Source organism: Salvia miltiorrhiza, chromosome 3 (assembly GCF_028751815.1).
Source record: "Salvia miltiorrhiza cultivar Shanhuang (shh) chromosome 3, IMPLAD_Smil_shh, whole genome shotgun sequence".
NCBI lineage: Eukaryota > Viridiplantae > Streptophyta > Magnoliopsida > Lamiales > Lamiaceae > Salvia > Salvia miltiorrhiza.
Genome location: NC_080389.1, coordinates 63933139 through 63945029, shown reverse-complemented (window position 1 = coordinate 63945029; position 11891 = coordinate 63933139). Strand labels below are relative to the sequence as shown.

Genomic DNA, 11891 nt, shown 5'->3' with positions numbered 1-11891 from the left:
GAATTTAATAAAATTACAAATATAATCTATATTTATTTCACAAATTTGATGTGGACTATTAAGTGGAGATCATAGATAAATATAGATTATATTTGTAATTTTTTAAATTTCGAACTAAAAAGCTATGACAATGTCAAAGTTTGGACTATATAATTTAAACTTACTTCAATTCAATTGAATTTAGTTTCAACGATTAAGATTTTACTTGAGAAATTGCGTAGATAAATCGTCCAAAACATAAAATTAAAAAATAAAACATAAATGGTGAGATAGAAATATACTAAAACACCCTTACTTTACCAGACTATGTCAGCTCCTCTCAAGTTGATTTGTGTACAATTGTTTCAAATTAATCCTAATAAAAGCAGCAAATAGCATCATATTATCTCCACTGCATAAATTTGTTACTCAATATCAGCTTACTCTACTGTTTAATTGCAGCGGAATCTAATCGATTGCAGTTTCGTCTGTTAATTCACAAAAAGGTCCGTTTTCTCGATCCTCTTCAATGCGGTGACCGATTGGTTTCGTTTGCCAATTTTAGTAAGCTCGTTTGAATTTTTAAATATTCGTAAGTTTGTAACCATTTTGATTGATGCTGCGTATAGTTTATCAGTTGAACAGGTTTTCAATGTAGATTTGTGCTTTTGCTTAAATGGAGATTTTGGAATTTTGAACTTGAAGATTTTAGAGCAGTAAATAATTCTGTTGATTTACTATGAATTGGAGATTGCAGCTTTCGTGTGTGTGTGTGTGTCACGAGTTCACTGACTCCTTATAATAAATTTGTTATTAGGTCAATGGAATGTTGCAGCTAGATTCATTGTGTTAAGAGTTTGTGGAACCTTATGAATTATGATGCCTCTGTTCCTTGATTTTCACTTGCAATGCCTTGGTTTGGATGTTTGAATTTTTTTTTAGTGTTCGATTTTCTGTAGTCGAGTAGGGAACAGTGATGGCAGCCACACCCAGCTCTCAAGTTAGTGTTAGTGAGACTCAACAACCGCAACAATCGAAAATTCAAATATATACACCTTGCAATGATGAAGTATCGGCTTTCTGGAGAGGTTGGTGCTTCTTTTGCCTCTCTCTACTCTTGAAGTTGAGCTACGAGTCTTGATTAGTTGGTATTTTTTGTTGGCAGAGAAGTATGAGAAAGATGCCAAGAAATATTGGGATATCTTTTATAAACGGCATCAGGACAAGGCAAGTCTTTGTGCATATACGATTGAATAGTATGAAGAATTGTTTTCAAACATATAGTTATATCTGGGGATCCTGACAACTGGTCCTTGACTCAAGAGTCCGGATATGTGATTGCTCGTTGCTCGTTTACTGTATTTGAATGAGCATCGCGCAAGAACTGATCAGTCACTTGTACTTCCTTTAAAGTGCTTTGCATGTGATACTAGTGTTTGGTTTTCATGTTCTGCAGTTCTTTAAGGATCGCCATTATTTGGACAAGGAATGGGGACACCACTTTTCTGTAAGTGCAAATGATCGCGATTTGGTTCTGTTAACCGAATCTGTAGATTCTAATTACTTTGTTTCTTCTTTTTTGCAGGGAGAACGAAGAACTGTGGTTCTGGAGGTATATCTTCTCATGTGTATTATCTACTAGCGATGATTCTAATTTTATTTAATTTTATAAGTATCCCATTTTTATTCCCGTGTGGCTTTCCTTGTGAATATCTTGATCGATAATTTTGGATGGACTGCTTACCAGGTTGGTTGTGGAGCTGGAAACACTATATTTCCTCTGCTTGCAACATACCCGGATTTATTTGTACATGCTTGTGATTTTTCACCCCGTGCTGTAAATCTTGTTAAGGTGAGAGAATGACACCATAAATGTTTGGCTTCTAATACTCTCTTGCAAATGGAGTCATGCAATTTTTGAGTTCCTTGACACAATTCACTGTTTGCAATTGCCAACTAACTTCTGTCGACTGTAGATAAAGATGTTTTATTGGTCCATCTTTTGCCTCTCAAATTGATCGATTGTTTATAACTCATAGTTTTTCAATGTCATTCTAGATGCACAAGGACTTCACTGAGGCCAAAGTCAATGCATTTGTTTGTGATCTTACTGTTAACGATCTATGTGCACATGTTGCTCCTTCCTCGGTGGACATTGTGACAATGGTATGATTGGTACCCTTTTATAGATTGTTTTTTTTTTAAATGTTAGTATCACAAGCTTCACATGCTGTCCATTTTTCTCTTAATCGATTAGGATGCTGTTGTTAATGCAAAGTTGCACACTGGCTAACTTTTAAGTAGATATTTGTTTTATCTGCAGTATCCCCAGAAAAGATGCCATTAGTGATGCAAAATATCAGAAAAGTTCTCAAGGTGAGTACGCGAGTTATCAGAAAAGGCCCATTTTTGTGCTTAATTTCTCTAATGCAACACAAATTTTTCAACGTGCAGCCAAACGGCCGTGTGCTATTTCGCGATTATGCTATTGGTGATCTTGCTCAGGTAGGGCCTGGTTCAAAAATTGATTCACCCGTTTTTGGTACTGTGCAATTCAAATCTATGCCCACGCCATTCTTAGTCATTTTATGATGCTTTCGATATATGTTAAAGTGAAAGAAGGATGATTCCTCAGCTATTACCGCCCTCTTGCTCTCACTCTCTCTTATATCTCCTTTCACATAATCTTGATCCGTTATCCCTTCTGGTAGTAAAACTTTCTAAAAACATCATATTTTCAATGATAAGTAGAAGAAATCTATTTTATTGCAGTAACAGCATATTTATGGCAATATTGACAGGAACGGTTCACTGGCAAGGAACAGAAGATTTGTGAAAATTTCTACGTTAGGGGTGATGGCACTGTGAGTTGCTATTCGTTCAAATTAATGCTTCTCAAAGTTGTATGAATAACATCAATTTCTCACATATAACATCTACTCTGCTGCCAGAGAGCTTTCTACTTCTCAGACGAATTCTTGGAAAATCTTTTAAAAGGAAACGGGTTCAGCATGGAAGAACACGTCTTGTGTTGTAAGCAAGTGGAAAATAGATCGAGAGAGATAGTAATGAATCGGTGAGTCCTATTCGTTTTTATAGAAATTCCTTGCTAGAAAAGCATGTTACATTACAGCATCACATTACAGGCGGTGGGTGCAAGCTGTGTTTCGCACATCTGAGACCAACGGTGTCTGTGGTGGAAATGCTCCGTCCCAACTACAACGAGGTTGTGATAAACGTGAAGATGACATCCAGGCTACGGAAATTGATATGTCGGAGGGAATGGCTGTGGAAATGTTCGGTGTTTCACCTTCCATTGACGAGGTACCAGAGCACCCACCCTTGCCTTCTTTAACGCTCGAGTATTTCTAGTCGCGATTGCATGCTCTAATCCGAATAATTCTTCCTCCGTCTCGTAGATTCATGAGGTGTCCGTACACGACTACGCGTTCAAGATAAATGTGCTCTCGAGAGAGTTTCAGCACACGTGCCCATCAACTGGCTTGATGCTGTGGGAATCAGCAAGGTTAATGGCATCTGTCCTGGCCACGAATCGGGACATCGTTGCAGGGAAACGGGTTCTCGAACTCGGATCCGGATGTGGGGGGATATGTTCCATGATAGCCGCTGCATCTGCTGATCTCGTAGTCTCGACAGACGGAGACACAAAGGCACTCGATTTACTGAAAGAAAATGTAGCATCAAATCTCAAATCATCGCCATCTCTGGACCTGCTGCACGTCAAGAAACTCGAGTGGGGGGATCAAGAGGATATACAAGCGATCAAGCGACTGAACGAGGAGGGTTTCGACGTCATAATCGGGACAGACGTGACGTACGTCTCTCAGGCAATCATACCGTTATTTGCTACCGCCAGAGAGTTGATTTCAACCAGCCGGAGATGTGCAGGAGATAACAAAGAGCCTCCTGCTCTCATACTGTGCCATGTTTTTCGTCGGGTTGACGAGCCTTCTATACTCTCGGCAGCGTCTCAGTGCGGCTTCAGGCTTGCTGACCGGTGGTCCGACGAGACCCCTAGTAGCTCGTTACGAGGCATAATCGAGACGTGGTTCGAGACGAGCCCGTATCGCCTTCCATCTTCGGCACTTAATATCATGCTCTTTCACATTGCATAGGTAAAATTATGTGATTCAAACGAGGGTTGTGCAATATGCTCAGACTATATAGTGTTGTTTTATTTTTTGTGATGAACCATTTCTTTGTACAAGTTTTGAAATCTATGTATTAAGTTTCATTTTGGTTGTCATTTAAATTCAAGACACACACACACATTATGCTAGTAACATGTTTTCACTTAGGGTGTGTGTGTGTGTTTTTTTTTTTTTTGATAAATTTATCATGGGAAAATGAGGAATATTAATAACAAAATTTTATCTCTTTAAATGTTTTTCCTTTCTTTTACGTGTAAATTTATCGATCAAAGAGAACCTGCTCTTATAAGGTAAATTATTGTTACTCATAATTATATTTTGGGTAATATACCACCTCAAAATAAAGTAAGTAATTAATTATTTTTAAGGTGTCTAATAATTTCATTTTCAGTTCAAGAGACAAATACCTAGCTAGATCATAGCAAAAGCCTAATATTTCAGGCTAATTAATGAAACTATAATAATTAATTAACTAACACATGGAGTGAAGATGCAACAGCTTCTATTTTTATATCAAAGTACTGCAACTGCTAAACTAGGTATAGGTGGATATAAATTAATCAACATTGTCATTATGATCATGAATTCAATTTCAAATTTGTACGAAAAGAAATAATTATTGAATTTCTAATACAATAAAGTCCTGGAGAAAACAAAACCAACTTTGATACAATACAATGAACTTTTGACTCAAATTCATGAAAATTTGAGAAAATCAATTAAAGAATTCCAAAGTGTAACTAAAGCAGTGGTCCAAACTCTGAAAATGAATATAGCTAGTGTTGAATTCCCATTAATTATCAGTGAGATCATATGCTAATCTTATTTGATCACTTTGCTATTAATTAATTATTAATAGTATATATATAATTAGATACACACACTTGATTGTTGCTAATCGATCTGAGCAGGTACAAAAACAAGGGTTTCTTTTTCTTTCTTTTTTGATGCCAAAAACAAGGGTTTCTTGTAATCCTTAATCTCTACAAATGTTTTTAATTAGGCATTAATTAATTATCAGCAGTGATTATATAGTTACAGTTAGTTTAACATGTGTTGCACAATTCATTGATGTTTCCTTAATGTAATATTCACCATTCTTTTCTGGAAATTAATTAACTCCTAAATCCATATATTCACCATCTCAAATTACACTCCATCATGATACAATATACAAAGAAATATAGGAGATATATAGTTATATGTGGAAACAAAGACTAGATACCATTGATTTTACAATGTAATTAAAAACAATTGATCTAAGATTGTTCATCAATAAAATTAACCTAGCTAGGTCCCTTTCTCTTGAAATAAGATTGTCCTTGGGATTCTTCAATATCCATTAAAATATGCTAAAAATTAAAATTAATTCTTCCATTTGATGACAAAACCAAGAATTCAAGAGCATCAAATGGATCTTGTCTAAATCCAGGGCTTGAACATGCTTGTGCAAATTATACAGTTCGACGTCGTTGAGATGATCAGCTGCAAGTTTCTCACAAAAACAAACACACACACATAATCTTTAGTACTACACAACAAAGATTAATTAATGATTAAAAACTGAAATTTATAAATGATGTGTTATATTGAACATGCATCTATTTGAGATCCAAAAATAATTAAAGAGAGAAAACCCAACATATATAAAAGGGAAAGATGTACAACATTAATCATATCAATTTCATCCACAAATAGTGGAGGCAAGAATTTTGATGATTAAAGAATTAGTTGAGTAATTAAATGAAATTAAGACATCTAGTGCAAAGGAGCCCCCACTCTTTAAACAAAAATCATGAAGTGATGAAAATGACTGATTGTTTTAGTTAATACATGTAATAAACTTGGACATATATTGTAAACTTCATGATTGAGACTTTCTGAAAAATCTAGAGACTATATTGTTTGTTTTTTTACAGTGAAGTAGAGAGAGAAAAAAGAAAAAATGAAAATTCAAATCATTAAACAAGATTGAACCAGAAGAAGATGGCAACATGGCACCAACTCCCATCACAGAATTAGTCAAAATTTCCTGCTGCAAGAAATGGGCAGAAGCAACTGTTTTTGTTATGAATATATAAACAAATTTGAGATAGATACAAACATCATGATCTAAAAACCAGAAGAGTTATAGCTCATCATACCTTCTTCTTGAAACTCAATTAGGGCTTTTTCTAAAGATCTCTTCTTTAATTTTTAGGGCTTTTAATCTCATATATGTATGTAAAATCCCTCCAATTCCTCGACGGCTTAGCGTAGTTTACCTCGCTTGTGTGATTTGAAAACGGTGTTTATAAACACCCACATCTCATCAAAAATGAAAGATTGATCAAATCTGCAAAAACCCTAAAATCAAGCTTTCAACACATTGTCAGTAACCATAGTGCTAAAAAAAATACTAACAAAATGAAAAAAGATTATAAAACAAAACCCTTTTGGCTAATCAAGAAAATCAACATTCTGCAGCTAGCATCATTTAATTTACAAACCACACTCAACAAGAAATCATACACACACACATATATATATACACATATACAGTGTGTGTGTGTGTGAGAGAGAGAGAGAGAGAGAGAGGGTGGGGTGACAGCAAGAGAGTGAGCACACATAGCTTCAAGCATGAAACCATTCATGCAAGAAAACACCATGAGTGCTCACTCTCTTCTGTCACCTCCCTTACCCTTCTATTGAACAGATCCAATTTCTGCAAAAAAACACCCTCAAAACTCAGCAATATCTATATATTTAGTTACTATATTAGTACTATAGAAAAGGAAGAGAAGAAGAGTAGAGATTTTTGGGTGTGAAGGAAAATGGTGCAGTGTGTTTGGGGTTATATAGGAGTGCAAAGTTTAACGGTTCACATCAGCAATGACCTTTGGAATAAATGTGGGTTTATCTTTTTATGGGCCTCTCCCATTATTTTATTGCTGCAGCAACCCCAGATGTCACATTTTCACACACACACACACACTATATAGTAATGTGTGTTATCATCTTCCCAAACTAGAATCAATACATACATACATACATATCTAGAGGGTTAGAATGAGCTAGAACCCATCCCTAGCTCACTTTACATATAGCAGTTACATTTTTGTGTACATAATAATGTATTATTATACATATATAATCATGCATCTTTTGATAATTAATTACATATAGAAATAGTGATGTGTTTTTGAGTTAATCTATTAATTATGCACTTTTAAATTTATACATGCATTTTTGTGTTCAATATTATACACTTTAAAGAGCTCTACAATACTTGAAACTAAGGGATTTTATATGATCTCTTCTTCGTATCTATATTGGGTTGAAATATTCTCGATACTTGTAGTAAATATCACTCCTTCCATCCAACTAGAATAGGCTCAATTCTTTTGAACACGGAGATTAAGAAACTTATTTTTAAAGGAAAAAGTGGCGCATTCTAAAATAGAAAACGGGCCTATTCTAGTGAGACGAAGCTAGCTAGGGAGTATAACAAAAAAGTGGCACCACAAACATCTAACCCTAATCTTGTACTACTATTAGATATGTTTCACTAAATACAATATCAAATTGCTCCAATCGCACCCGAATAAGTGTCATATTCGTAAATAAAACATATCGTATAAACGATATTTCTTTAATTTTTAATGTATATATTATTTGATTTTTCATGTATATTAAATAATTAAAGATAAGTAAGTAAATATATCAATTTTGGTGGCATGTGATTTCTCACGGAGATGAGAAGCCATAATTCTTGTTACACAAACCAATGCTTCTTGTAATTCTAAATGTTTTACCAGCCAATGCAAATGGTGGCATTTCTGCATCTCAAAATCAGACTATAAAAGTGTGATTTTTTTAATTCTAGAATAAAACTAATATTTATTTTCTTGTCTACGTGATAGGGTGGTCAACTCTGCGCATGAATTTGAAATCTCTTTGGATTTATTTATTTATTTAGGTCACGACTATATTCAATACTAGACTGCCATAAATTGTCACTCAAAGATAAGGATCCCAACACCATTTTGATTTATTTATCAAAAAATATTTATCTCTCGACATTTTGCAAAAGGTATATTATATGTTATCCTATATAGCATTTGAGATCAGATGTGTTCATATTAAGTGACTAGGCGTAAATTAATTAGACGTTACGTGCATATATTATTCAATAGAAAATAATAAAAATAAAAATATTAATAAAAAATAATTAAGAAGGGAGCTGGTTCAAATGAATTATTTTATTGAAGTTGATTTATGTTAAATAAATTCTACAGGTTTGATATTCGCATCGAAACAAATTAAGCACTCTTTCTTTCTTTTTCTTTGTTACAGCAAAATTGCATTACGATTAATTATACATGTAAAAAATAATAATAAATTAGCTGATTTAATTGTCAAATGAAGTTGCACACCACCGCACAAGTTTCTTATTTAAAATGTATTACTCCTTAATTAATTTCATTCTCATATCACTTCTTCACGTCTATCGTTATCTTATAAACACTTTATAAATAAATTGTATATTATATTTAATATAATATATATTAAATAAATTGTACACATCTCAATTGGACCACTTATCATACATATGATATATATCTAAAATATAATACAGTAACTTTTTTGAGTGGATGCAGATATTTTTTTTTGTGAATGCTAGCTATAACTTTTTCTTCGATAATACATATATTGTTCAGGCAATACGATTGGGAGACTTTTACATAACAATTTGCACAAATTTTAAATAAATTAAGAAAATCCTATAAGAGAAAATTATTTAAAAAAAAATGATTTGGTTGGGATAATTTAAACCCCCTCCCATCTCTACATATACATCTTGTTGCTTCTCTTATTTTAAGTAACCATTTTTTGAAATAGACTGATTAATATAAGTAAGATAAATAATACTTAAATAGTTAATGTATCGTTAAGATTAATTATCTGAGTAGTGAAGTGAAATTATTTTTTAACGAGGAGTAGTGAAATAAGAGAGGATCTCGGTTTTATCTCAGGCCTCTTGGTTAATAATTTGAGGTATGAAACATATAAATAATCCTAAATTATTTAGGCTTATAAGACCTATCAAACATGCACTTATAGTATATATATACCGAGTAATTAAGACACATATTAATTATTTGTATTTTTCTAATGTGATTAATTAATATATCTCGTGTAATTTATTGATAATGTCCCCAAATATTTCTAGTCAAAATACACTATTCGAATGGCGTCTAGTGGAGAAGGGATATGTCAAATGGATGATCCGATAATAATATGCATATTAAATCATTGGAAAAAAGTATCATATTTCATACTGAAATGTAAAGAATATATGTCCATCCACTCAAATTGAAGAATTTTTTAAAATACATATTATAACTCCTTCCATCCCACTGTAAGTGAGACCTTTTTTTTGGGCACGAGAATTAAGAAAGGTGTATTTTGTTTGTAGGTGAAAAAGTGAAAAGATGTTTAAAGGGAAAAAAATTTACCCAAAAAGAAAAGAGTCTCACTTACAGCGGGACGCCCAAAATAGAAAGAGTCTCAGATACAGTGGGACGGAGGGAGTACTAGCTATCCTATTTGTATGTTAGGAACAAAAGAAGGGTACAAGTGTACGAGTGTTATAGATTTTGAGAAAAAGATATGTAAATATAATGAAGTGATAGATTGATTCTTCTCACTCTTCTTTCCCTCTCCTTTGAATGTGGATGGAAGTATGGAACATTTCCACAAAATGGGATCCCACTTTTTTCAGTTGCCCTAAGATTCCATTTTTAGTGAGTGTTGAGGTCAATATTAACATTTTTGTTTTTCTTTTCTTTTTGGTTGAGAAAAGTGGCCAATATTAGATTTAAATTCTAACTTCTAGGGTTTTTTTTTCAATTATTTTACTTGTAAAACTTTATTAATCGATGCTCAATCTTGCATGACGTTGTATAATTTCTGTAGTGGTATTACACGTGCTTGAATTTGTTTAATGACTGATAATGTCACTTAACTAATAAATAACACATTTTTTTTACTTGAATTAGTATCACATTTAAATACAAATACCTATCATATATCGTTTTCCATTAGAAAGGGTATTAAAAAAAAAAAAAAAACTGGTATTGAACAATGAGAAAATCATATCATAAAAATATAGGGATATACAACGTGAGGAGATGCATGGAGGAGGATTAATAGATGAATAAATTTATACTCACTCCATTTTTATTTTATTTTTTGAGAAAACCCTTCATTTTTTATTAAGTGTCTTAAATATTTTACTTATTCACTAATAAGTGTTCCATTTCAATATTTAAGTATAATTATGACGTTCTTCCTATTTTATCCTTATTGTATACATATAATTAGCTAGTTATACATATGCATTTATTATGATAATTAAGAAGATTACAAATACAAATTCTTTTATTTTGTTGATATGCATAATTTGACGGATGAGAACACTTAATAAATAATAGAGGTAGTAAATAAATAGAAATAGTTTGTAGCATAAATAAAGTCGGGTTTATAGTGTTTTATGTTCGAATTTTCAACGTTTTCCATAAAATATCCGAAACTTTCATTTTCTCCTAAAAAACCTTCGAACTTTCAGTTTATTCCATAAAATATCTCGTTATACTAAATTCGATGAGGGAAAGATGATTTATCTCGCCAGATGAAATATTTTGGGATCGTCATTATTGAAAAATCATATTAGAAACCACCATTGACGGAAAACGCTGAAATTTTACAATTTTTTGTCATCTTTTCGTCACCAAATTTTATATAGCGGGAAAAACTTAAAATTCGAGATTTTTTGGGAGAAAATAAAAGTTCAAAATGTTTTATAAAAAATACTGAAAGTTGTAGATATAAAACATTGTTAAACCAATAAAGGATACAATTTATTTTTGTTAGAGATGGACTTTATCTTTATGAAAAAGAGATGAAAAATAATAATAATATTAAAATAAATAAAGTCACTGTTAATGAAGCGGCGATGAGCTAATCGCAGATCGACGGGCATTGAGTGGCATACCACCACGCGTAGATCTTGTGAGGCTCTAAAGCAGCTTAAAGTATATATGCTTTTCAATAATTTATTATTTTAATAATTAAAATAATAAATTATTGAAAAGCATATATATAAATAATAAATTATTGAAGAAAGAATATGTTCCAAATCATCTATACAAAAGGCAAGTACGTAGTGCATCCCCCCACCCACAAAAAACCCCCAAAGGGGAACCCATGACATGATATAATTGGTTGCTTCCATCAATATTCATCTCAATTTTTTTAATAGGGGCCAAGAAAATGATTATAATAATATGCCCATTTTCTTGATTATTATGGAATGTTATCGTGGATTATCCCTAGCCAATTCAAGAATACGTGATTGATATATATTCTTCTTTTGTTATCGTGCTTGATATGGAGTAATTGTTTTTTATTTATATAAGGGGGTACTATTCTCTATAATTATGAATTTATTATTGAAAAAGAAAAAAATAAATATATCTTAATTTTTTTTTCTTCCTCATTTTCTATAGATGAGAATTTTTCTTTTTCATTCTTCATTTTCACTTCAACGAGCGAAAAAGAAAAAATGAGAAATATTGATGAAATTGGCTAAGAACGTGTTTGATATTGGCTAATACACTGTATTAGCTAATTTAATACAGATCAGTCTAGTGTTTGGTATTATTTAGTAATAATGCGGATGACCCGATTTAATCCCAC

General features: G+C 32.4%; 1 protein-coding gene and 1 long non-coding RNA gene across 3 annotated transcripts; one reads left to right on the top strand and one right to left on the bottom strand.

Moving 5' to 3' along the window:
* The first annotated feature begins 252 nt into the window (after positions 1 to 252).
* Positions 253 to 4246, top strand: LOC131015361 (uncharacterized). Of its 2 annotated transcripts, none has more exons than XM_057943736.1 (13): positions 253 to 485; positions 939 to 1067; positions 1145 to 1206; positions 1436 to 1486; positions 1565 to 1591; positions 1727 to 1831; positions 2038 to 2145; positions 2284 to 2355; positions 2434 to 2484; positions 2781 to 2843; positions 2931 to 3055; positions 3126 to 3303; positions 3399 to 4246. In XM_057943736.1, the coding sequence occupies exons 2-13, from the start codon at positions 956 to 958 to the stop codon at positions 4113 to 4115; spliced, it is 1671 nt and encodes a 556-aa protein (XP_057799719.1). In that variant the 5' UTR covers positions 253 to 485; positions 939 to 955; the 3' UTR covers positions 4116 to 4246. The 2 variants fall into 2 exon arrangements, with proteins under 2 accessions (XP_057799719.1, XP_057799720.1); XM_057943737.1 differs by having other exon boundaries at positions 325 to 543.
* Positions 4247 to 5262: 1016 nt separating this feature from the next.
* Positions 5263 to 6938, bottom strand: LOC131015501 (uncharacterized). The gene is made up of 2 exons (XR_009098561.1): positions 6832 to 6938; positions 5263 to 6486 (listed from the first exon to the last, which is right to left on the bottom strand). It is a non-coding gene; the product is annotated as an uncharacterized LOC131015501 (long non-coding RNA).
* Between the last annotated feature and the right edge of the window lie 4953 nt (positions 6939 to 11891).

What these genes read in the sequence shown, in the direction of transcription:
- LOC131015361 (XM_057943736.1), top strand. Translation starts at nt 956, where the DNA reads ATGGCAGCCACACCCAGCTCTCAAGTTAGTGTTAGTGAGACTCAACAA. An exon ending in CGGTGGACATTGTGACAATG is followed by an intron (nt 2,146 to 2,283) that starts GTATGATTGGTA and finishes ACTTTTAAGTAG; the next exon opens with ATATTTGTTTTATCTGCAGT. An exon ending in ATATCAGAAAAGTTCTCAAG is followed by an intron (nt 2,356 to 2,433) that starts GTGAGTACGCGA and finishes TTCAACGTGCAG; the next exon opens with CCAAACGGCCGTGTGCTATT.